Source organism: Dendrobates tinctorius, unplaced genomic scaffold (assembly GCF_039654945.1).
Source record: "Dendrobates tinctorius isolate UK_male_01 unplaced genomic scaffold, ASM3965494v1 ptg000116l, whole genome shotgun sequence".
NCBI classification, from domain to species: Eukaryota; Metazoa; Chordata; class Amphibia; order Anura; family Dendrobatidae; genus Dendrobates; species Dendrobates tinctorius.
In genome coordinates, this window is record NW_027361784.1 from 13129204 (window position 1) to 13152638 (window position 23435).

The 23435-nt window shown below is 42.7% G+C and overlaps 1 protein-coding gene across 8 annotated transcripts in view; it reads right to left on the reverse strand.

Moving 5' to 3' along the window:
• CSMD3 (CUB and Sushi multiple domains 3) overlaps window positions 1–23435 on the reverse strand; it is a 1871449-nt gene that overhangs the window by 551145 nt on the left and 1296869 nt on the right. For all 8 annotated transcript variants that reach the window (XM_073590214.1, XM_073590213.1, XM_073590210.1 and 5 more), the window contains one exon: window positions 10737–10853. In XM_073590214.1, the coding sequence (XP_073446315.1) occupies window positions 10737–10853 (117 nt within the window). The remainder of the gene's footprint in view (window positions 1–10736; window positions 10854–23435) is intronic.

A 23435-nucleotide genomic window follows, 5' to 3' on the forward strand; every position in this document is an offset into this window, starting at 1 on the left:
CATTTTTACCATATAGTGAACATCTATATATATAAACGCCTTATCATGTTTGTCTGCAACCGAAATCGCGGGTCGCTGATTGGTCGTGGCCGCCAGGCTGCGACCTATCAGCGACAGGTGCAGCTGTTTGCAATGGGCCACGACCAATCAGTGGCGGGTGCAGTCGGGCGCAGCGCTCAATGGGGCGGCAGGCCTTGATCTGTAAAAAAGAGAATTAAAATTAAAAAAATGTTATTCTCACCTTCCGACGGCCTCCGATCTTCTTTCCACGCACCCGGCCTCGTGGTCCCAGTAATGCCTTGCGCCTTAGACCGGAGATGACGTCACTCTCGAGAGAGTGCGATGTCATCAGCTGTATTTCGCGCAATGCATTACTGGGACCGCGAGGCTGGGCGTGGAAAGAAGATCAGAGGCTGTCGGAAGGTGAGTATATAACTATTTTTTTTAACAGAGACCACGCATACCAGGAAAGGGGGGTGAGGGGGACCATGCATACCAGGAAAGGGGGGTGGGGGGGACCATGCATACCAGCAATGGGGGGTGAGGGGGACCATGCATACCAGCAATGGGAAGAGGGAGACTATGCATATCAGCAATGGGGTGAGGGGACCATGCTTACCAGGAAAGAGGGCTGAGAGGACCATGCATACCAGGATTGGAGGGTGAGAGGACCATGCATTCCAGGATTGGGGGGTGAGGGGACCATGCATATCAGGATTGGGGGGTGAGGGGACCATGCATACCAGGATAGGGGGGAGGGGTACCATGCATATCAGGATTGGAGGGTGAAAGGACCATGCATATAAGGATAGGTGGGAGCATTATTGCATTATTATTAAAACTTCATAAATAAACTACATACATATTCTAGAATACCCGATGCATTAGAATCGGGCCACCATCTAGTGGTAAATGAAACCCTAAAAAAGTGGAATTGCACTTTTTTGTTAATTTCAAAGCACTTGGAATTTTATTTCAATTTTCCAGTGCTCTATATGTTGTCATTAAAAAGCTCAACTTGTCCCACAAAGAAAACTCCCTTATACTGCTATATTGACAAAAATAAAAAAGTTATAGCTCAAGCAAACGAAAAAACAAAAGGGCAAAAACAGAAAATCACGCCATGAAGTGGTTAAATGGATGTTCAGTGAAAAGAGATTCTGATACATGCTTGAAATTGTAAATTGCTCAAGGAACTAATACAGCTCTGGAAAAAATTAAGAGACCACGTCATAATGCTCAGTTTATCTGATTTTTCTCTTTATAGGTATATTTTTGAGTAAAATGTAAATTGTTCTCTTAGTCTACAAACTGTCACGGTCACGTGTCTGGACGCAGCGAGTACCACAAGGCGAACCCATGACACGCGTGACCCTGGATACACCACCTCCAGTAGGGCGAATTTAAATAATAAAACGTGCAGCTGGATACACCGCCTCCAACTGGCGAATTTAGGTAATACACGTTATATATACAGTAGTCTGGAAACCCCTCCTCCAGTAAGGCAAATTTAAATAATAAAGGGGAAACCTGGGTAACAAAAACAATGGTGGGCCCTGCGATAGGGAATAGGGACTTGGAGACCTCCAGTACTCCCCTGAGCCAGTGTCCCTGCACTCCTAACGTTCCCTATGCCGGTTCCGCACCGGACGACGCACGCATACCTCAAACCCTGACTCGCCCTGCACCTAAACCCTCACTAGGGAATTGGTCGGTGTGGAAACTAATCCCACCACTGCACTAAACACACATAAGGGAAAATGACAACACAGGGGGAACACCTATTAGCTTTGCTCTGTTGCGTACGCTCCTAGCAACAGAGCCCACCACCTGCGTGCATCTTCTCCTCCAACCGGATCCATCACCATAACCGGATCCTTCACCCTAGTGCAGCCTTGGAGCAGAGTCCACCACCAGTTGCAGCTGCCCAGTAAACAGAGTCACAAAGATGAGTCCAGCTTCTGCCAAAAAGTCCAGCATGCTCAAGTCCAACTTTTCTGCCAATAAGTCCAGCATGCTTGAGTCCAGTTTTCAGCAACCAAGTCCAGCATGCTGATTGCAACTCTCACCATAGTCACCATTCCACCAAGCCATGCAAGCACTTCCGGCTGACACCATAAACTGCGACTCCACCACGCCATGCCAGTCCTTCTTGCAGACCACATCGTTGGACTCCACCAATCCATGCCAGCACTCCTTGCAGACTCCAACCACTCTGGGTGGGCTGCCCAGGACTCTCATTCAGCTCCTTCATCACCCAGGCTTGCTTCCCAAATGACGAACTGTCAATATCACCAACGCTCATCAAACACACCTGAAACTCTTTTATAGAGCCTCACACCTGATTTGTAATACGTGCACATTAAAACTAAAGTGTAATACCACTCACCACCACCGGGGCAACTTAGAACAAACAACACCACGTGTAATAATTCTAATGGCCACCGGGGGCAATCAACCCACTTTGGCACCAAGCCAAAGGAAAAAAGTTCACTTTGTCCATTTACTTGTCAGATCCACCTTGGATCATGACACACACTTCTGACAACATGTCTCTGAATTTCCAAGCAATAAATTTTGTTTTCTTTCTGAAGAGGAGAAATGGTCAAATTTTTTAAAAAACAGTGCTTTCAGACCTCAAATAATGCAAAGAAAACATTTTCATAATCATTTAGAAACAACAATACTAATGATTTAACTCAGGAAGAGTTCAGAAATCAATATTTTGTGGAACAACCATGATTTTTAAAAACAGCTTTCATCCGTCTTGGCATGCTTGCCACCAGTCTTTCACACTGTTTCTGGCACAAAAATGTAAGCAGTTCTTCTTTGTTTGATGGCTTGTGACTATCCATCATCCTCTTGATTACATTCCAGAGGTTTTCAATGGGGTTCAGGTCTGGAGAATGGGCTGGCTATGACAGGGATTTGATGTGATGGTCTCTTAATTTTTGCCAGAGCTGTATATGTCAATTAATCAGAGGTGCTTCGATCTCCATGGGCATCCTGGTCCTTTCAGCACCAGTCTTTTGTTGGTTTGATAAGCTCTAGAAATAGCCAGCCAGCTTCAGCATTGACAAAGTGCTAGTACAAAAAACTTTCTTCAATTACAAGTCAGAAGTTAACTTACAAGGACTTAAGAGTAGATTGGTTATTTGAAAATCTGGGCATCTTGGCTAATTTAAGTTTTACAACTCGTTCCAAAGTTTTGGATAACGCCATAATCTCTTTCCTTATGACTTATTATCTTACATGGACATAACAGAGTGGGTCCTAAATAGAGGACTTCCCAGTATTAGTCAATATATACATTTTCTGCAAACATTCTGGTCATCCATTCATCTTCATGTCTTTTGTCTTAAAAGATTATTGCAATCTTTTGCAGGATTTGTCAGCTACAAATACATATGTATCCAGAAATCATAACCTTTGTGCATTACATAAGCTAAAACCATCCTTCGTGTGATTAAACACATATATTCAGGATAATCTTTAGCTACAGCCGTGGAGTAAATGATTGGTGGTCTTGTCGAAACCCCACAACACAGATTACAGGAAACTGAGAGACAGCACATCTTTTCAGAAGAAAATAATACTCTATATCAACAGCATTAAACATCCAGCACGTTGACATGACACTTTTCAGAGACATGGTCCTTTATCGAAGTCGAGGGCAACTACATAATGAATTTGAAATAAGCTCCAAATCTTATCCGACAAGATGTGCCAGTTCCTGCTTTTTCCCTAATCTTCATGAGATATTTTTACATGTTACCTTTTATATGTTATATTGGAAGTGACTCTCATTTAAAAAAAAAAAAACGAGGCATAATCTGCGCTAGTACACATTAGAAGTGAAAGAGCAATACATTCTTACTAATTTTACTGTAGTCTTGCTTGTCTGTCTTGCATTAGATGTATTAAAACTTAAAAGCCAATGAGGCATTCAGTTTGAACATGAGTCCATCATTTAGTACTGATAAGGCTCAATTTATGGTATGTGTGTGTTTCTCTGCCATCGCCTGATGGATATGCTGGCATTCCATAGACTATAAAGGCCTGATTTATAGCAAAAGGCTGTTTTTTTCAGTTGTATCATTCAGTTGCTTCCCATATGATCCCAGAGGCATTTCTGTATTGATAGACACATACAGCCAGTGAAATAAATACTCATTAAGAGATGTTTGCTGTGTGACATCTTGGTAATTGAGATTTTGGGTTTGGCTTTTATCCTAAGTCCTGTGTCAAGGCTGATTAGAGGATCCATATTGACTTTTAGGATTGCTACTTCCTACAGGTAGCACTAGAGTTCTAATCCTCTTCCTCTCTGAAGAGGCAACATTTTTTCCAGGGGAGCATTGCAGCTTAAAAGTCTCCTCACTTCGGCATGTCAGGTTTGATGTATCGCTCTCCACAAGGAGGAACATTACCCTTTGGGACTTGGTTAATGAGACACCTTTTAATAGGCCATCAGTTGAACCAGCTGATATTTTTTATCAGTAAGTGGCTTGACTGCTTACATTTCAGCCGGTGTTGTGACTTTCCATGGCTTTTTCAACTCTCTTTCTATATGTGTTCAATACTTTTTCCTGTGACATTTCCCTTTAATACTCAAAACTTAATTTAGGAACATCTATGGTTTGATTTCTTTGCCTGTGTGAATTGGATGGGTTTTTACCAATATCTAGTGAGAATTTCATGTCAATAGCACCTTAAGTAATATATTTACGTACAAAAATTATTGACATGTGCAATATTTATTTCACCCTCTGTATGTTCAGATTGATCATTTTATACAGCTCTGGCAAAAATTAAGAGACCACTTTCAAATGTTCTGCTTGTCTGATTTTTATCTTTATAGGTGAATTTTTGAGTAAAACATAAATTGTTCTTTTAGTCTACAAACTTCTGACAACATGTCTCTGAATTTCCAAGCAAAAAATTTTGCTTTTTTGTCTGAAAAGGAGAAATGGTCAAAAGTAAAAAAAACCCAGTGCTTTCAGACCTCAAATTATTCAAAGAAAACAAGTTCATAATCATTTAGAAACAACAATACTAATATTTTAACTCAGGAAGAGTTCAGAAATCAATATTTTGTGGAATAATCGTGATTTTTATAAACAACTTCCATGCGTCTTGGCATGCTTTCCACCAGTCTTTCACACTGCTTCTGGCACAAAAATTTAAGCAGTTCTTCTTTCCATGATGGCTTGTGATTATCTTTCATCCTCTTGATTACATTCCAGAGGTTTTCAATGGGGTTCAGGTCTGGAGAATGGGCTGCCCATGACAGGGTTTTGATGTGGTGGTCTCTTAATTTTTGCCAGAGCTGTATATGTCAATTAATCAGAGGTGCTTCGATCTCCATGGGCATCCTGGTCCTTTCAGCACCTGTCTTTTGCTGGTTTGATAAGCTTTTGAAATAATCCAGTCAGCCAGCCAGCTTCAGCATTGACAAAGAGCTAGCACAAAAAACTTTCTTCAATTACAAGTCAGAAGTTAACTTACAGGGACTTAAGAGTAGATTGGTTATTTGAAAATCTGGGCATCTTGGCTAATTTAAGTTTTACTACTCGCTCCAACGTTTTGGATAATGCCATAATCTTTCCTTATGACTTATTAGCTTTCATTGACATAACAGAGTTGGTCCTAAATAGAGGACTTCCCAGTATTGGTCAATATAAACATTTTCTGCAAACATTCTGGTCATCCATTCATGTTTGATGGCTTGTGACTATCCATCATCCTCTTGATTACATTCCAGAGGGTTTCAATGGGATTTGGGTGTGGAGAATGGACTGCCCATGACAGGGTTTTGATGTGGTCGTCTCTTAATGTTTGCCAGAGCTGTATTGTTCCAATGAACGCAAACCCTATACATAGTGTGAAATTAGAATAACATTCTTGTATACAGTATGTGGTATGTCTTTATTTCAATTAGTTTAAAGAGCATCCTTAAAAAACAAAGATTTTAGATACTAAAAAAGATTTGCAGTATCCAAATCCTGCAGGCATATTGATAGTCAGTGGCTTGTAGTCTAAATCCATGAGAACTGCCTCCTACCTGCCAGAATAACCAGTGCCTTTTCTCATTCATGGCCAATGTCATAGTTGTTGCTTACTAGTCAAGAGGAGCACTGTGCATTCACAAAGTTCTGATCAGGCAGGCATTGACTACCACTGTGGCCACTGGACCAGGGTACTATGAATCTTTTTTATCATAATTTCATCAAAGACCACTTATGGACTATTATTTTTTGGGTTAGGAAACATCGTGATACTTGCATATTTTTTCATAGGCATCCAGGCAAAATGGGTAGGCAAACATACTCGGATAGGGGGTTATCCCAGCATGCTCATGTGGTAACCGAGTTACTTCGGCGTCCTCAAATAATATATTTGAGTCCTTGCAGCTGTTCGAAATCCACAGTACATTCAGAGATTGCCTAACAAACAGGCAATGGAGCCGCGGGGACTCAAACATATATTTCGAGCACGCCGAAGACACTCGGTTAGCACATGAGCTTGCTTATATGACAACTTATGTGAGCACATTCGCACATCACTATTAGGCCGCAAAACGATGAGTTTTTAAAATATTATATGCAAATTGCCTCTTCAGAGAAAAAGAGGACTTGAACTCTATAGCGCCACCTGTTGGTAGTAGTGATCCTAGAAGTCACAATCAACCCTTTAGCGAGTCTTGTAATATGACTTAGGATAAAAGCCAAATCAGAATCTAACTCCTAAGTCATATTACAAGACTCGTTAGAGGGTTGATTGTGACTTGTAGGATCGCTACAACCAACAGGTGGCGCTATAGAGTTCAAGTCCTCTTTTTCTCTGAAGAGGCAATTTGCATATTATTTTCCCAGAGGAGCATTGCATGACGAATAAGCCTCCTTACCTTGACAAGCCAGAGCTGGCATATCACTCTCCACAAGGAGAAACCTTACCCCTTAAAATATTTTATCATCTTAACAAGTCAAATTTTAATCCAAGGCTAAAATCCTTTATAATATATTGCATTGATTTTTTTTCCAAACACAACCCTCATTGTTTTCCCCACAATATGGCGACACTTCAGAGCAAACAGTAACTAACTTGATTAAAAGGGAACATTTTGCAATGCTCTGTGCAAGAGCAAGTTAATATGCTGCAAATTTCATAGAAAAAGAAGGTGCAGATAAAGGTACCAGAGTGTGAAAGCCACTATTATTGCAATTTTAACTTTATAATTGGAAATGCTAATATAATAACCTACATCCACTATATCAGCTTCAATGAGGAAGAGTTATTCACTTTGGGAGTCAATTTGTCCATCTTAGGCCTGTTTCACACTTGCTTTTTTTTGCAGCGCGTTTTTCCCGCAAAAAAACGCATTGAAAAACGCATACAAAAGCATACAACTGCTGCGTTTTTTTCAAGCATTTTTATGAGCATGCATGAAAAAAACGCAGCGTTTTTATGCGTTTGTATGCGTTTTTAGTGCGTTTTTACCGCGTTTGCGTTTTTTTCCAACATTAGGTGGCCCCTCACACTAACCCAAACCATGACTTTACTAACCCTAACCCTGACCCTAACCCTAACCCTAACCCTGACCCTAACCCTTAACCAAACCATACTTAACCCTAACCCTGACCCTAACCCTTAACCAAACCATACTTAACTATAACCCTGACCCTAACCCTGACCCTAACCCTAACCCTAACCCTGACCCTAACCCTAACCCTAACCCTAACCCTAACCCTGACCCTAACCCTTAACCAAACCATACTTAACCCTAAGAAATGGTAAGACAGGATGTTGAGAAGGCTGAACTTTTAAATTCCTATTTTGCATCTGTTTTCTCTCAGAAAGGAAATGTAACATCAACTGTTATTCACTGTCCTATTAAGGGAATAGAAGAATCCAGGATATCTATAAACAGAAAGATAGTGAGGAAACACTTAGCTAGCCTAAATGAATTCAAGTCTCCAGGTCCAGATGAATTACACCCCAGAGTACTGAAGGAGATAGCAGAAGAAATTTTTGAACCCCTCTCTATAATCTTTGAAAATTCTTGGAGAACAGGAGAAGTGCCAGAAGACTGGAGAAGAGCAAATGTTGTTCCTATCTTCAAAAAGGGGAAGAAGGTGGACCCAGGTAACTATAGGCCGGTGAGTCTGACTTCTATACCAGGAAAGATCTTTGAACAAATTATTAAACAACATGTATGTCAATACCTGGATAAGAATGAAGTGATTAAACAGAGTCAGCATGGGTTTGTAACTAATAAGTCATGTCAGACTAACTTAATTTCCTTCTATGACGGTATCACTGATTGGGTGGATCAAGGAAATGCTGTAGATATAGTATATCTTGACTTCAGCAAAGCATTTGACAAAGTCTCTCATACAATCCTTATTGAAAAAATGATTAAGTATGGAATGGACAAGGCAACTGTTAGGTGGATTCATAACTGGCTTAGAGATCGGACCCAAAGAGTGGTCGTAAATGGCTGCACATCCAGTTGGAAGAATGTCTCAAGTGGGGTACCACAGGGCTCTGTCCTGGGCCCTGTATTGTTCAACATCTTTATCACTGATTTAGATGAAGGCATTGAGGGTAAACTGATTAAATTTGCTGATGACACAAAGCTAGGAGGGATAGCTAATACTAGAGAAGAGAGAGAGAGGATTCAAAAAGATTTAAATAAACTGGAGAAGTGGGCAGCAACAAACAGAATGGTTTTTAACAGGGAGAAATGCAAAGTACTACATCTGGGCAATAAAAATGGAAAAAGCATATATAGAATGGGAGGAATAGGGCTAAGTGACAGCACATGTGAAAAAGACTTGGGTATACTAATAGATCACAGACTGAATATGAGTCAACAGTGTGATGCAGCAGCAAAAAAGGCAAATGCAATTCTAGGATGTATTAACAGAAGCATACAGTCTAGATCACGTGAAGTCATTATTTCCCTCTACTCCTCTTTGGTCAGACCTCATCTGGAATATTGTGTCCAGTTTTGGGCACCACATTTTAAAAAAGACATCAACAAACTGGAGCAAGTTCAGAAAAGAGCGACCAGAATGGTGACCGGTCTGCAAACCCTGTCTTATGAGGAAAGGTTGCAGGATTTGGGAATGTTTAGTTTGCAAAAGAGAAGACTGAGAGGAGACTTAATAGCTGTCTACAAATATCTAAAGGGCTGTCACATTGCAGAAGGATCAACTTTATTCTCATTTGCACAAGGAAAGACTAGAAGCAATGGGATGAAACTGAATGGGAGGAGACACAGATTAGATATTAGAAAAAACTTTTTGACAGTTAGAGTGATCAATGAGTGGAACAGGCTGCCACGAGAAGTGGTGAGTTCTCCTTCAATGGAAGTCTTCAAACAGAGGCTGGACAGACATCTGACTGGGATGATTTAGCGAATCCTGCTTTGAGCAGGGGGTTGGACCAGATGGCCCAGGAGGTCCCTTCCAACTCTACGATTCTATGATTCTATGATTCTAACCCTGACCCTAACCCTAACCCTAACCCTAACCCTGACCCTAACCCTAACCCTAACCCTAACCCTGACCCTAACCCTAACCCTAACCCTTAACCAAACCATACTTAACCCTAACCCTGACCCTAACCCTGACCCTAACCCTAACCCTAACCCTGACCCTAACCCTGACCCTAACCCTAACCCTAACCCTTAACCAAACCATACTTAACCCTAAACCTGACCCTAACCCTAACCCTAACCCTGACCCTAACCCTTAACCAAACCATACTTAACCCTAACCCTGACCCTAACCCTAACCCTAACCCTGACCCTAACCCTAACCCTAAACCCCCTTAACTAACCCTAACTTTACCCAAACCCCTAAATTCCATTGTCTAAACTAATGGTAAAAAAAAAACGCATGTGCAAAAAAACGCATACATAAGCATGCCAATGCGCACATATGCTCACCATAGACTTATAATGGGTGTCTTGCTGTAAAAAAACGCATTGTGCGCGCATGCGGTTTTTTGAGGCAAATCGGACGCACAAAAAATGCAACAAGTTGCATTTTGTGCGCCGAGCGCATACCGCAAAAAAACGCATGCGCGGTAAAACGCGTACAAACGCATGTGTAAGCGCACATACGCGCATCCCATGCAAAGTATAGGAAAAAAAACGCATGCGCTATTTAGCGCTAAATTACCGTGAAAAAAAACGCAAATGTGAAACCAGCCTTAATTTGACCGTATAATTTAGCTGTAAACCATATTCTTGCTTAACCGACAGCTTCTTTTTCTCTTCTGACCCCTCCCTACATATGCATGATTAGCTTGGTTGAAGGTGCATGCATTCTCATGATTGGAAGATGAATCATGGGCCAAAACCTCTGGCAACATCTTACCTTGCAGGAGAACAAAATGACCAGATATTAAGATGTCCATTTTTTTGCCCCCAACATCATCTGTTTTAAGAAAGTTGAATGACCCCATACATGATTCCCATCACTTGGTCCCATTAGAATGGTCCCATCAAAATCTACAGGTTTGACCATCAAATTTAATTTTTCTTACAGCTGCAACATTCAGATCCCTTTTCATTTTACCGAACCTAACTTAATGTACCATATTAACTTAAAATATGAACCTGTTAAAGCCTTGTGACTTCCTTTAGTTATATTCTTACTTATATTGACCCATTAACATCGAAGGAGAAAAGAGATCACAGTGATTATCTCATGCAATTTACTCACCAAACTCTTTAGGAACAGCTACAGAAAATACGCAGTTATGGCCCACGCTGTAGTTTTTAGGATAGTTCGGTGATAACACAGTTCCTTCAGATCCAGTTGATCGGCTTCCACAGGGTGCTGGAAAAAAAAAGAAATGCTAAAGATTTTGAAAGTGTATTTGGTCAAAAAGTAGAAAACGCAATTATGTTTCATCTTCAGTAGCTGATAGTTGCTGCCAGAAATTAACCATAGATACAGTTTTTGGTTTGATCTACAATAATGGCCAACATCATCGTCTACCTCTGACTTCATCCACTACTTATTTTAGGAACAAAAAGATTAGTCTTGTTGAATATTGGTTTCTTAATTTTTATCATAGGATGAAATTTAGGCTAGTTTCATACAAGACAGCCGCCACTAAGCTCTGCCCCCGGCCGCTCCCCCTCCGGTCAGCTCCTCCTCTGATTGCATGACGCTATTTGCGATCAGCATACCCTATATTTAGCGTTGGGTATGCTGGTCACACGCTGGCACACTTTTGCCGTCGCATCCGCCCTTTTGGCTCTGCGCCGAGCGCACAAAAATGCAACACAGTGCGTTTGGCGCACGTCGGTGCAGCGCCAAAAGGGTGGATGCGCCGACAAAAGTGAACCAGCATACCCAATGCTAAATATAGGGTATGCTGATCGCATGCAGCATCATGCGATCAGAGGAGGAGCTGACCGGAGGGGGCGTGGCCAGGGAAGAGCTTAGCGTGCACTGCGCCCTGTAACACTAGTGTGAAACTAGCCTTATACAGTATTTTTGCCACTGCGAGGAAGTCATAGTAAATTGTTACAAATGTTAAAAAGATTGGGAACCCATGTAGAACATTGTTAGCCAAGTTTTGTAGAGCAAAACTAGGACTTTTAGCAATGGCAGTTTGCTCTTGTCAAAGTTGAAGACCCCTAAGCGACCACTTTCACATGAAATGCCCTAATGGGACCAATGGACAGGTGTCATGTTGATGATACAAGCTCTTTAGTGCCATACTGGAAGTCAGTGTCATGATATCAACATTTTAAATTCCAGTTAGACCTCAATGATGATGACTCTAAAAGCCCATCACACACAGCGATCTCGCTAGCGAGATTGCTGATTTTGTGATGCTACAGCGATCTCGCCAGCAAGATCGCTGTGTGTGATGGGGATCAGCGACCGCCCCCCTGCCGGGTATCGCTGATCGTGCTTAATCGGCCTGGGCCGTTTTATCGCTGGTCTTCCGCTGCCCAGCACGCATCGCTGCATGTGGCAGCGAGAGAACAGCAATTGGTGATGCTGGACACTGATTTCTAATGTAAACATCGGGTATCCAGGGGCCGCACGGCTCTTAAATACCCGATGTTTACCTTGGAAACCAGCGTGTACGCTGGTTTCCAAGGTAAACAGCGGGTATCCAAGAGCCACGGCTCCTGGATTCCCGATGTTTACATTAGAAACCAGCGTCCAGCATCGCTGGTCCTGACCGCTGGAGGGGCTGTCTTGTGACAGCTCACCGGCGATCAGCCTAACGATGTCCCAGAGATCACATCATGTCGGATCGTTGGTGGGATCGCTGGGACATCGTTATGTGTAACGGGGCCTTTATTTTCTTTCCTTACAAAGCATTACTTCTATAAAGATATTAGTCTAACAAACTGAGGTACTTTTCCAAGTGACACATTTGGAGTGTAAAGCAGTGAGATAAGTTAATTACGACTTCAGATCTCCGTATGTCACTCTACCTCTTGGGAGACATTTGAGGCAATTCAGCATTGTGGAGTTTATCAGCAAATCTGATTTTGCTACTGTGACTGTTTGTTTGCAAGAGGTTTATATCCAACAGACAATAATCTCAGTATTGCTAAACTTGTCTTCTTCATGCTAAATCTACTTTAGTCTTTGTTTCCATGCAAATTAAATTACAAAGCACACAGCTCTAGGTACAGTAAATAGCTTTTAGTGGAGCACAGATACAAAACAGCTTGCCTTAAAATATGCTAATCTGCCTTCTTTTGAATCATAAGCCTCTGTTATATGAAATTTAAGAACATGTGCCATGATGGTGCTTATGGAATTAGAAATAGAAGGCGTAAGGTATCTTATTCTTTGCAGTAAATAACATTGTTCATAAAAACAAAAATGCAATAGCAAGCCTAAGTTTATGACCAATCTATCTGTATTTAACCCCTTTACTCCCATATGTGGGGGTAAAACACTGTTTGGGCGCATGGCAGAGCTTGGAAGGGAAGGAGTACTGTTTGACTTTTTCAACGCAGAATTGGCTGATATTGAGATCAGACGCAATGTCACGTTTGGAGAGCCCTTGATGTGCCTGAACAGTGGAAATCTCCTAATTCTAACTCCAACCCTAACCCCAACACACCCCTAACCCTAATCTCAACCCTAACCCTCGCCCTAACTTTAGCCCTAACCCTAGCCCTAGCCCTAACCCTAATGGGAAAATAGAAAAAAATACTTTTTTCAATATTATTATTTTTTCCTAACTAAGGGGGTGATAAAGGGGAGTTTGATTTACTATTTATAGCGGGTTTTTATGTTTGGCAGCTCTCACACGCTAAAAGCTGCTTTTTATTGCAAAAAATAGTTTTTGCATCACCACATTTTGAAAGCTTTTATTTTTCCATATTTTGATCCACAGAGTCATGTGAAGTCTTATTTTTGTGGGACGAGTTGACAGTTAGGGTTATCATGATGGTTATCAGGCTTGTAATTGTGCCATATTATTTGCATTTGTTATACTGGATTTAAAAGTTTCCAATGGACGTTCGAAGTTTAGGATGTTTTTCATGTAATTCAATCCTGATCTATACTTCTCAATACCTTTGTGATCTGTTTGAAGAACTCCTTTTTCTACATGTTTCTTACTTATTGGTATCGTAATGTGATAGCCCATGTGACACTGTGATTGCACAACGGGAGGCTTTAATGAACCAAATATGTGACTGAAGGTAATTGGTGTTTGGCTTAACCTTACCTTAGAGGATTAATACATATAGGTTTACAACTTTTTTGCTATATTTACTTAGACAGTGCCACTATCATTCTGCTCCTATTAGTGTAAGGATAATATGCAGCTGGAGTGAGCGACAGATTCTTACTGCGCACTCTGCAAAAAAGCCGCTGTGTGTACTCTACAACTCATATCTATGGAAGCACTTTGCCAAAAGCCACTATTTGTACTCTGCAACCCAAATGTGTGGGATTACTGTGCCAAAAGCCATTGTGTACTTTGCAACATATATCTGTGTGAGTACTGTGCCTTTAAACTGCCTTGTGTACTTTGTACCCTGTGCCTGTGGGAGAACAGCTGCACTAAAAATAGGCTGAACTAGATGGACATAAGGTCTTCCTTCAGCCTTCAAAACTATGTTACTATGTTACTGTTTGTACTCTGCAATCATACCTGTGTGTCCCATTGTATGGGTGAAATTTTTAATCAGCTTCACTTTTGGAAATGTGAAAATATGCTCTGTGTGTGAAATTTGTTATCAGCTTCTGCAGAGGAAATGTGAAACCATGCTCTTTGGGTGAAATTTTTAACTGGACTGCCAGAGCCTCAGACTCTGTGAGGGCACTGTTAAAAATGTTGTTATTCATTTACTTCCTATCTTACCATCATTGCTATGGTGACAGAACCCTTTTATGTCATTTACCTATCCATATTTCTCTTTTTTGCAGCCCCCTTGCACTAACTCTGACCATTTTACAGCTATTTTATGGCCCTGAAGTTTTGATCCCCATTGACTTACTTGGTGGTACTGGTGGTCAAGTTCAGGTCCTGAATCTGACATTTTAAAAGTCAGGCCGAACCTGAACATTCATGGGTTTGCTCATCACTATTTATGATTCCTAAGCCTCTGACCACTGCAAACTCTACCAATTCTATGAATGGGCTCTAAAATGCCTTGGAGAGTATGCAATACCGCTCTATTCATCATCAATGGAAGTCCTGAAAGAGGGTCAAATGATCCTTAAGGGCCTGTCACACTAAGCGATATCGCTAGCAATATCGCTATAATTTGTGACGTTATAGCGATATTGCTAGCGATATCGCTGTGTGATACTTACCTACAACCCGCTCCCCTGCTGGTTATCGCTGATCGCGCGAGAACGTCCAGGACTGTTTCTCGTCATCAGCTTCCTGCGGCGCTTCCTGCTGTGACGACGAGCGACGCGTGGAGCCGGGCGGGCGCAGGATCGCCTGGTGTGACAGGTAAGTAGCGACCCCCGTCCCCAGCGATGTCGCTGGTGAGATCTGCCTGTGTGGCAGCTCACTAGTGACCACTTAGCGATGTACCAGCGATCCTGACCGCGTCATATCGCTAGTCGGGATCACTGGTACATGGCTAAGTGTGACAGTACCTTAAGTCCAAACTGACAACTCTGATGGCTCCAATTAGCATCCTTTCATTTGTAAATGTGGCCATTGCCTGAGGAATCTGCAGGGGGCAATTATGTTGATCCACCTCAACAAAGGTCTTGTAAGAGATTGTAAACAAAAGAATGTAAGCAGCTCCTGAGTGTGTCTGCCCACCCCCCAGCTGCATTGTCCTTTTTTGCTGTGGGGGATAGATAGGTGACTGCTTCACCTTTTTTGTTCACAAGAAACAAAATGCAGAGAAGGCACATCATTCAACAGGCATTGGAACTGATCCTGAGCAACACCAACCCTTCAACCGGATTCGGACTCTGAGCTGTCTTCAGGTTAGATTTTTCAAATTACCTATTTTTATTTCCTGACTATCTTTTTTATTTATTATTATTATTATTATTATTATTATTATTATTATTATTATTATTATTTATTTATATAGCACCATTGGTTCCATGGTGCTGTACATGAGAAGGGGTTACATACAGATTACAGATATCACTTACAGCAAACAAACTAACATTCACAGACTGTTACAGAGGGGAGAGAGGACCCTGCCCTTTCGGGCTTACATGCTACAGGATGATGGGGAAGGAGACAGTAGGTTGGGGGTTACAGCAGTTCCAGTGGTGGTGAGGCGGTAGCTCCAGTAGTGGTGAGGAGGCAGCGGGGATCATTGCAGGCTGTAGGCTTTCCTGAAGAGGTGGGTTTTCAGGTTCCATCTGAAGGATCTGAGTGTGGTTGATAGCCGGATGTGTTGGGGCAGGGAATTCCAGAGGATGGAGGCTATTCGGGAGAAGTCTTGGAGGCGGTTGGGTGAGGAGCAGAGCCTTGGGGGACTCCAACAGAGAGAGGGTGGGATGAGGAGGTAGTGTGGGAGTGGGAGATGCTGAATATGCGGTTTGAAAGGTATGAGGAGATCCAGGATAGGGCTAGGTCTTTGATGCCGAAGGAGGAGAGGATCTGTAGTAGGAGGCAGTGGTCAACTGTGTTGAAAGCAGAGGACAGGTCTAGAAGCAGGAGTATAGAATATTGTCCATTTGCTTTGGCTGTAAGTAGATTATTAGTGATTTTGGTCAGGGCTGTCTCAGTAGAACCAAAACAAAATGTTAATTTGAAATTATTTATCTTGCAGATGATGACTCCTCTACCAAAAAAGAGAGCTCAGTTGGCGAGTGAGCCGACAGAGACCGCAAAAGATGGCACAGTGTGGCGTGAAGTACAAGTGGGGAAACATCTCCATTTCACCCCAATAGAATCATACCCTACAGATGGAGAGCCAAGTGCTAAGGCCAGACAAAGTGTCCGGAGTCGCCTTCAGAGCTTCCTCTGTTTTATCACTCTTTACATGCTTCGCAGCATTCAAGAATGGACTACTCAACATGCACGTCACACAGAGCAGGTGGATTGGTTCATGGGTCTCCCGGAACTAATGGCATTTATTTCAGTCATTATCTTGCAGGGGGTGACCAAGGTCCCATCACTACGTGACAGCTGGTCAGCAAACCTGGCAGACCCAAGGATCATTGCAACAATGGCCCGAAACCACTTCCAAGACATCATGCAACACCTACGCTTTGATGACATGTTCTCACGCAGTGAGCGAGCGGAGATCGATAAGTTTGCTGCAATCTCCGATGTGTGGAGATCATTTGTCACCAACTGCATCGCATCCTACAACCCTGGCTGACACATCACTATTGATGAACAGCTTTTCCCGTCAAAGACTCGCTGCTGTTTTCTGCAATACATTGCAACAAAACCAGACAAGTTTGGCTTCAAGTTTTGGGTGGCTGGCGACTTGAAATCAAAATACATCTGCAATGTCCTCCCATATCTTGGCAAGGACCCCAGTCTTCCCAGCGGGAAGAGACTGTCCGAAACTGTAGTGATGAGGCTGATGGAACCAATCATGGACAAGGGCAGAACTGTAACCACGTACAATTTCTTTACATCATTGTCACTTGCACAATGACTGCTTAGCCGGAAAACCACTATCCTCGGCACAGTAAACAAGAGTCGCCGGGAAATTCCTCAATCTGCTAGACAGATGGACCGCGCTGAATTCATCACTCAGGTGTTTTCAACCATTGGTGCCACACTGACAGTGTGTGCACCCAAACGAAAGAAGGCCATCTACATTCTCAGCAGCATGCACAGCGTGGTTGAGACTGAGGATACCAACAAAAGGAAGCCAAAGATGGTCACACAATACAACCATACAAAGTGCGGTGTGGATGTAATGGACCAAATGGTGCGGGAGTACAGCGTGCGTGCAGGAACACAGAGATGGCCAGTCACCATGTTCTACAACATGATTGACATGGCAGCACTGAATGCACATGTTCTTTATCAGGCATGCACTGAAGTGCAGGAGAGATGGGTGGACTTCGTGGTTGAGCTTGCAAAAGAGTTAGGTGGCTCTCATGTGAGTGAAAAGAAGGCACGCAAGGAGAAACTCCTTCGGCTACAACCTTCCACACCCAGCCCAGGCAAAAGGGCGAAGTGTCAGGTCAACCATCGATGCACGAACAATTGTGCAACTGAGAGAAGTGTTTTGAATGCTACAAATACACGTGTGGCAAATGTACCAGGGACATACCCAGGCAGTGCCAGGTATGTTCCGACAGTGCAGACAGACTGCTCGGTGAGTGCTGAAATGCTAGTCACACAAGAAGGACATGCCACTCACACACATGCAGCCCCGCCACTGTAGCCTATTGTAAATATGTGTGGAATTGTTTTATTCCTTGTATTTTTTTTATTATTTTTATATCAAAAATAAAAAGCATGGAGACAAATAACAGTTGTTCTTTTGTATATTTTTCACACTGAAATTTCAGTCCTCTTGACTTAGACACAAATGCTTCTGGTCATTACTCACAGCTGTACCTTGCTCTAAAATTTCTAATTCTCTATTTAAAATATATAAAAAATGATTAATTGTTTCAGTGCTTTTTTGCTCAAATGACTGTGCTATATGTCGGTACAGACACCTTACAGCTGTGTGACTGTGCACTATATGGCGGTACAGGCCCCTCATAGCTCTGTATATATATAAAAAATGATTAATTGTTTCAGTGCTTTTTTGCTCAAATAAAACTAAACTAAATACAATATGTATAGTCTTTATATTATCAAATACAATAAACTGAATAGAACTAACTAGAAACTAAATGGTTAAACTCAATGAAAAACAACCTCCTGCTGTGCTACAGTAGTGGCCTTAATTATATAACAAAAGATGGTGATTATAGGATGTTAGATAAAATCCTTCAGGTCATTCCACTCATCTCTGGGTTCCAAAGGTAGAAATGTTAAATGACCCCTCTCTGGGACTTCTAGTGTTAATGGGAATGTAAGAGAAAATCACACATTTTAAAAATTAATCAAAGAGGAGATCTCAAAAGGGAGAAAAAAAAACACCTGGTTCCTGTGCTGCTATACTTCAACCCTCAAATGTATATGGGATTGAGCATATTTAGTAGTTGTGGCATTACACAACCTCTGAGGGTGTGTACCCTGAACAATTCAATTTTTACTTATTATATCTGGTAAAGCCCTATGGGCACGCTTTTGTGGTTTCTTTTATCTTTACATTTTAAAAATTAGATGAGATTGATGAAATTACTTCAATAACAATGTTTTTCTACAAAAATTCTAATTTTATATTAAACACTAGAATACAAGTATATTCAAGAGTATCATCTCGTTATCATCATAGGGCAGGCAAACTGATGACATCTCTTTCCTACATCTGAAAGCCAAGATTATTCAGGTTAGTAACACTTAACATACAAGTAGGACTTTGTATGAAGCACCTCTGTCAAACCCTTCTCTTCAGTACATGGCGTTGTACAACATCTCTCTTCCCAGAGACTCTTACATTTCTCTTTTCCCAGAGACTGTTACAATACACTATGATGTTTCTACTGTAGAGAGGTTTAATGCTAGAGAAAGGACCGTCCTGATTGAGTACACCTTGTTGCGGTGGGATGGCTTTTACACTTTTTTGATCAAAATAGTGTCAACCTAATACCCTATGTTATTTATATAAACTATTACTATTTACTTACAGCAGATTATTTTGCTCTTTTTCTCTATATCTCAGGTTCTGTTTGTTAATCGCCACAGTGTGAACATGCACCTATACAATGCATGTATATCAACATATTCTCCAACTCATATCTTTGGTTTTGATTCATTATTTTCTGTTTGCTGCCTTGGTGTATGCAGGGCCGCCATCAGGGCATTACAGGCATTACACCTGTATGGGGCCTGGTGATTAGGGGGGCCCACCCGGGCCCGGCGGCCGCTGCGGCGCATGAGCAAGCCGGGCACTGCAGTCTGGTCCGCGCTCGCTGCTCGGGTTCCGGCCGGGCCCCCCTTACAATTTTTTCAGTGGTTCGGGGCCCCCTGTCCTCCCCCTCAGCCTGCTCTGCCTGTTTTACATTCACTCACTGTCTGTGACAGCAGGGAGGGTCCGGCCAGCGCTTGGCTCCTCCTCCTCTCTCCCCCCCAGTGCACCATGGTCTGATGGTCCACACTCCAGCACCGCCCCCGGCTCATGTGACGTCACACGCTGCCTCTTCACTTCCTCATTCCTGAGAAAGCAGAAGAGCGGTGTGCACGTGGCGTCAGCGTGGGACTGGGAGCGGCTGCAGGCCTGCAGCAGAGCAGAAGACTTCGGTCCCTGGACCCTGGGTGACGGTGCGGTGGACAGCCAGCGAGCAGGTAAGTGAATGTTTTTTTATGTCTGTATGCCTGGCTGCATCCTGCTGATCATGGCCCATGGGGATGGGGACATTGGGGGCCTGTCTGATCATGGGGGGAGTCTGGGGACCCCGTCGCTGGGGGCCGGTTGTTTGATCACGGGGGGAGTTTGGGGGCCCCGGCACGATCATGGGAGACATTGCGGGTCCTGTGGGGACCCAGGGGCCCGGCTGATGGTGGGGGACCCAGGGGCCTGCCTGGCTGTCCATGGGGGGTCACCCAGGGACCTGCCCTGCTGTCTGTGGGGGGCCTGGGGGACCCAGGGGCCCAACTGATGATGGGGGGGACCCAGGGGCCCGGCTGTCCATGGGGGGTCACCCTGGGGCCCACCCAGCTGTATGTGGGGGGTCTCCCAGGGGCCCGCCCGGCTGTCCGTGGGGGGTCACCCAGGGGCCCACCCGGCTGTCCGTGGGGGGGTCTGGGGGACCCAGGGGCCCAGCTGATGATGGGGGGACCCAGGGGCCTGGCTGTTCACGGGGGGTATGAGGGGCCCCGCTGATGATGGGGGGGACCCAGGAGGCCCGGCTGATGATGGGGGGAGCCAGGGGGCTGATGGGGTGAGCCAGGGCCCAGGGGGACAGATCTCCAGTGCCAAGATTAGTAGGCACATTGTCTCCACCTGCAGCTCAGCCTGTAGTCCTATCCTTTTAGTTATCACAGACTGTGCTGACTAGTACCAGCATGTTGACTGTCTCCACCTGCAGCTCAGCCTGTAGTCCTATATGGGGTATCAGCCTACTCAGGACAAATTGTACAACTATTGTTAGGGTCCAATTTCTCATGTTACACTTGGGGAAAAACAAACATTGGGGGTGAAAAGGTTATTTTAGTGAAAATAAAATTAGATTTTAGATCGGCACCTATTAACCAAATACAAGCGGTTAGTATGTTAATCAAAAGCCCAAGACAATAGAAAAGGCCACTTTGTAAACAGGGTTAAATTTAGAGTAGAAAAAAAGGGGTTACTAGAAATACTAGGGTCAATGATAATACCCTTTTCTTATGAAAAGTGACTTATTCCACTCCTGATGAAGTCACCTTAGTGATAATACGCGTCGGTTAACAAGAGTGGCATTCATTATGGCTGGTCATGTTCAGTGAGCATGTCTTTGTTCTGCTAGTAGCAAGGGTGGCTTATCATAAGAAAAGGGTATTACAAAGCGGCATTTTCTATTGTCTTGGGATTTGATTAACATACTAACCGCTTGAATTTGTCTTTTATTAGGTGCTAATCCTATTACTAACATGGCTGTTTGTTATTTATAAGGTGGCTTGATGTAATATCATCAATCTTTCTTGTTTAATCATAAGACTCTTTTGATTGTAGAGTTATTTGAAATTATGAGGATTTCATTGGCCACAACGAATACACTGAATATATGTGTTTATTATATACTTGTTTCTCTGGCATGCTACATAGAATACTGAACTTTTATTGAATATTGTTGTACATTTATATATTGGCTAGGACCGTCAATATATACCGTCAAAACAAAAACTGATGACTAGGTATGTGATATGGTGTTAATGTGTGATTGAGGGCATGGTGAAGTTTTTCGATGAAAGCACAGAGTGATTTTGGAAGGTTTGCATGGTGAAGGAGGAGCTAGGGTGGAGGCGGAACTGGGGGTGGAGCCTGGGTGGAGTCTCAAGGGGGGCCCCATAAATTTTGCCTGTATGGGGCCCCGAAATTCCAAGTGGCAGCCCTGGGTGTATGATATAAGTTAAATTGACTAAAAAGTGTACATGTCTTTGTTAGGTGCTATTTGAAGTTTTTTTTTATAGTAAAAGAGTAAAGGGCAACTAAATCACAGTACACTACAAAGTCACCCAAAATTTTAGATATAACAAATTATTATAAAAACTTAAATATAAAAACAATAGTTCAGGTTTGCATAGACTCACAGTTATAAAATTGTCTACTAAAGCACACTCTTTTTTTAGATAGTAAATTCTAGACAACACTTACTATATTAGCAAACTGCTTGCTTGCAGAAATAGCTTAATTAAACCAATTATGCAAAAGATTACTCTCAATCAATACACATAAAACAGGTTAACAGTAATTAAAAGTGCAAATGAACTACTTTAAACATCTGGGTGCTGCATTAGAAACACAGATTACGCTCAATGTGTTTAATCAATTACTCGACCTTTTACATTGTGCTCAATGACATGACTGATACATACTGTATATTCTCTATTTGGTGTCAAAGTGCATGACAGACGTATTTTATTCATTTGTATGTGAATTACAAAGACATTTTTAGATTTTAAAATCACAATTCTCAGGAATAGAAAAGTAAAATTTAGATCATGGTGATCAGTGACTTATCACCTACAGTCATGGGCGTAACAACCACAGTCGCAGAGGGTACTAGTGCAATCAGGCCCATGCGGGAGGGGGGCCTGCCGATGTCAGCACCTATTTCAGCTGTGTGTGCCCTGGTTTGCCCATTCAGCTGAAATGTATTGCGGTGCAGAGACTCACCAGCTCAATGCACTGCAATACATGTCATTTAGAGGCATGCCCATCATGGGCACCACATGACAATGATGTCATGCAGCACCCATAGCTGGCATGGTAAAGTCAGCTACTAGCTTCTACACTGGCTATTGAAGAGGATTCTACATAGAAAGTGGAAGAAGGTACCAAGAATCTTTTTTTCTTTTTTTTAATGTGTTGGAGAAGAGCGGCAGAACAGAGGACATTATGGCCAGAAAGCACTCAGGATGGGGGACATTATACCAGAATGGTATAGGTCTGAGGATGAGGGGCATTATTACTGAAAGAGGCCCAGGATGGGGGACAATGTTATTGGAAAGGGCCCAGGATGGGCTACATTATTCCAGGAAAGAGCCCAGCATGGGGTACATTGCAAAAGAGGGCTATGATGGTGGATATTAGTACATGAAGGCACAATGGTGAGGACATTATTACAAGATGGACCCAGTATGAGGGATATTTTTACAGGAAGGACCCCATGCTGTAGAATATGTGGGGGGTGAGCACATATGTTTTTATAGGCTTTTGAATGCTACAAGGGCCCATAAATATATCCAACATGCAGGTTGGAGCCCTCAACTAAATCTTACAGAGCAGCCCCTCAGACTGCCCACAGTAATTATGGTACACCCTTTTAACACTCTTCCAATTATCAATATTGCATCTGTGCTAGGGTTAATACAGAGAACAGAGAGCCCCTGCAGCAGAAACCAAATATGACAAACTAGATGAAGGCCGGATGCTATCGCATCGGGAGGGTGGTAATGTCACGATGGGGGCAGGCTTCGCAGTATTGAGAATCTCTTCTCCATGTGCTCACCCACCTATCCACTCTCTCTTTCCCCATGTGCTGACTTTTCCTGTCTGTGTTCTCTTCTTTGACCTGTCTATACCACAGCTCCTGGGCAGGGAAGGAAGCAAAAGACAATACTGACATTACAGCAGGAGATCACAAAGGATATATTGTGTGAGATAAAATATTGTTTAAAAACACTCATTGAAATATTTTACACATAAAATGAATCCT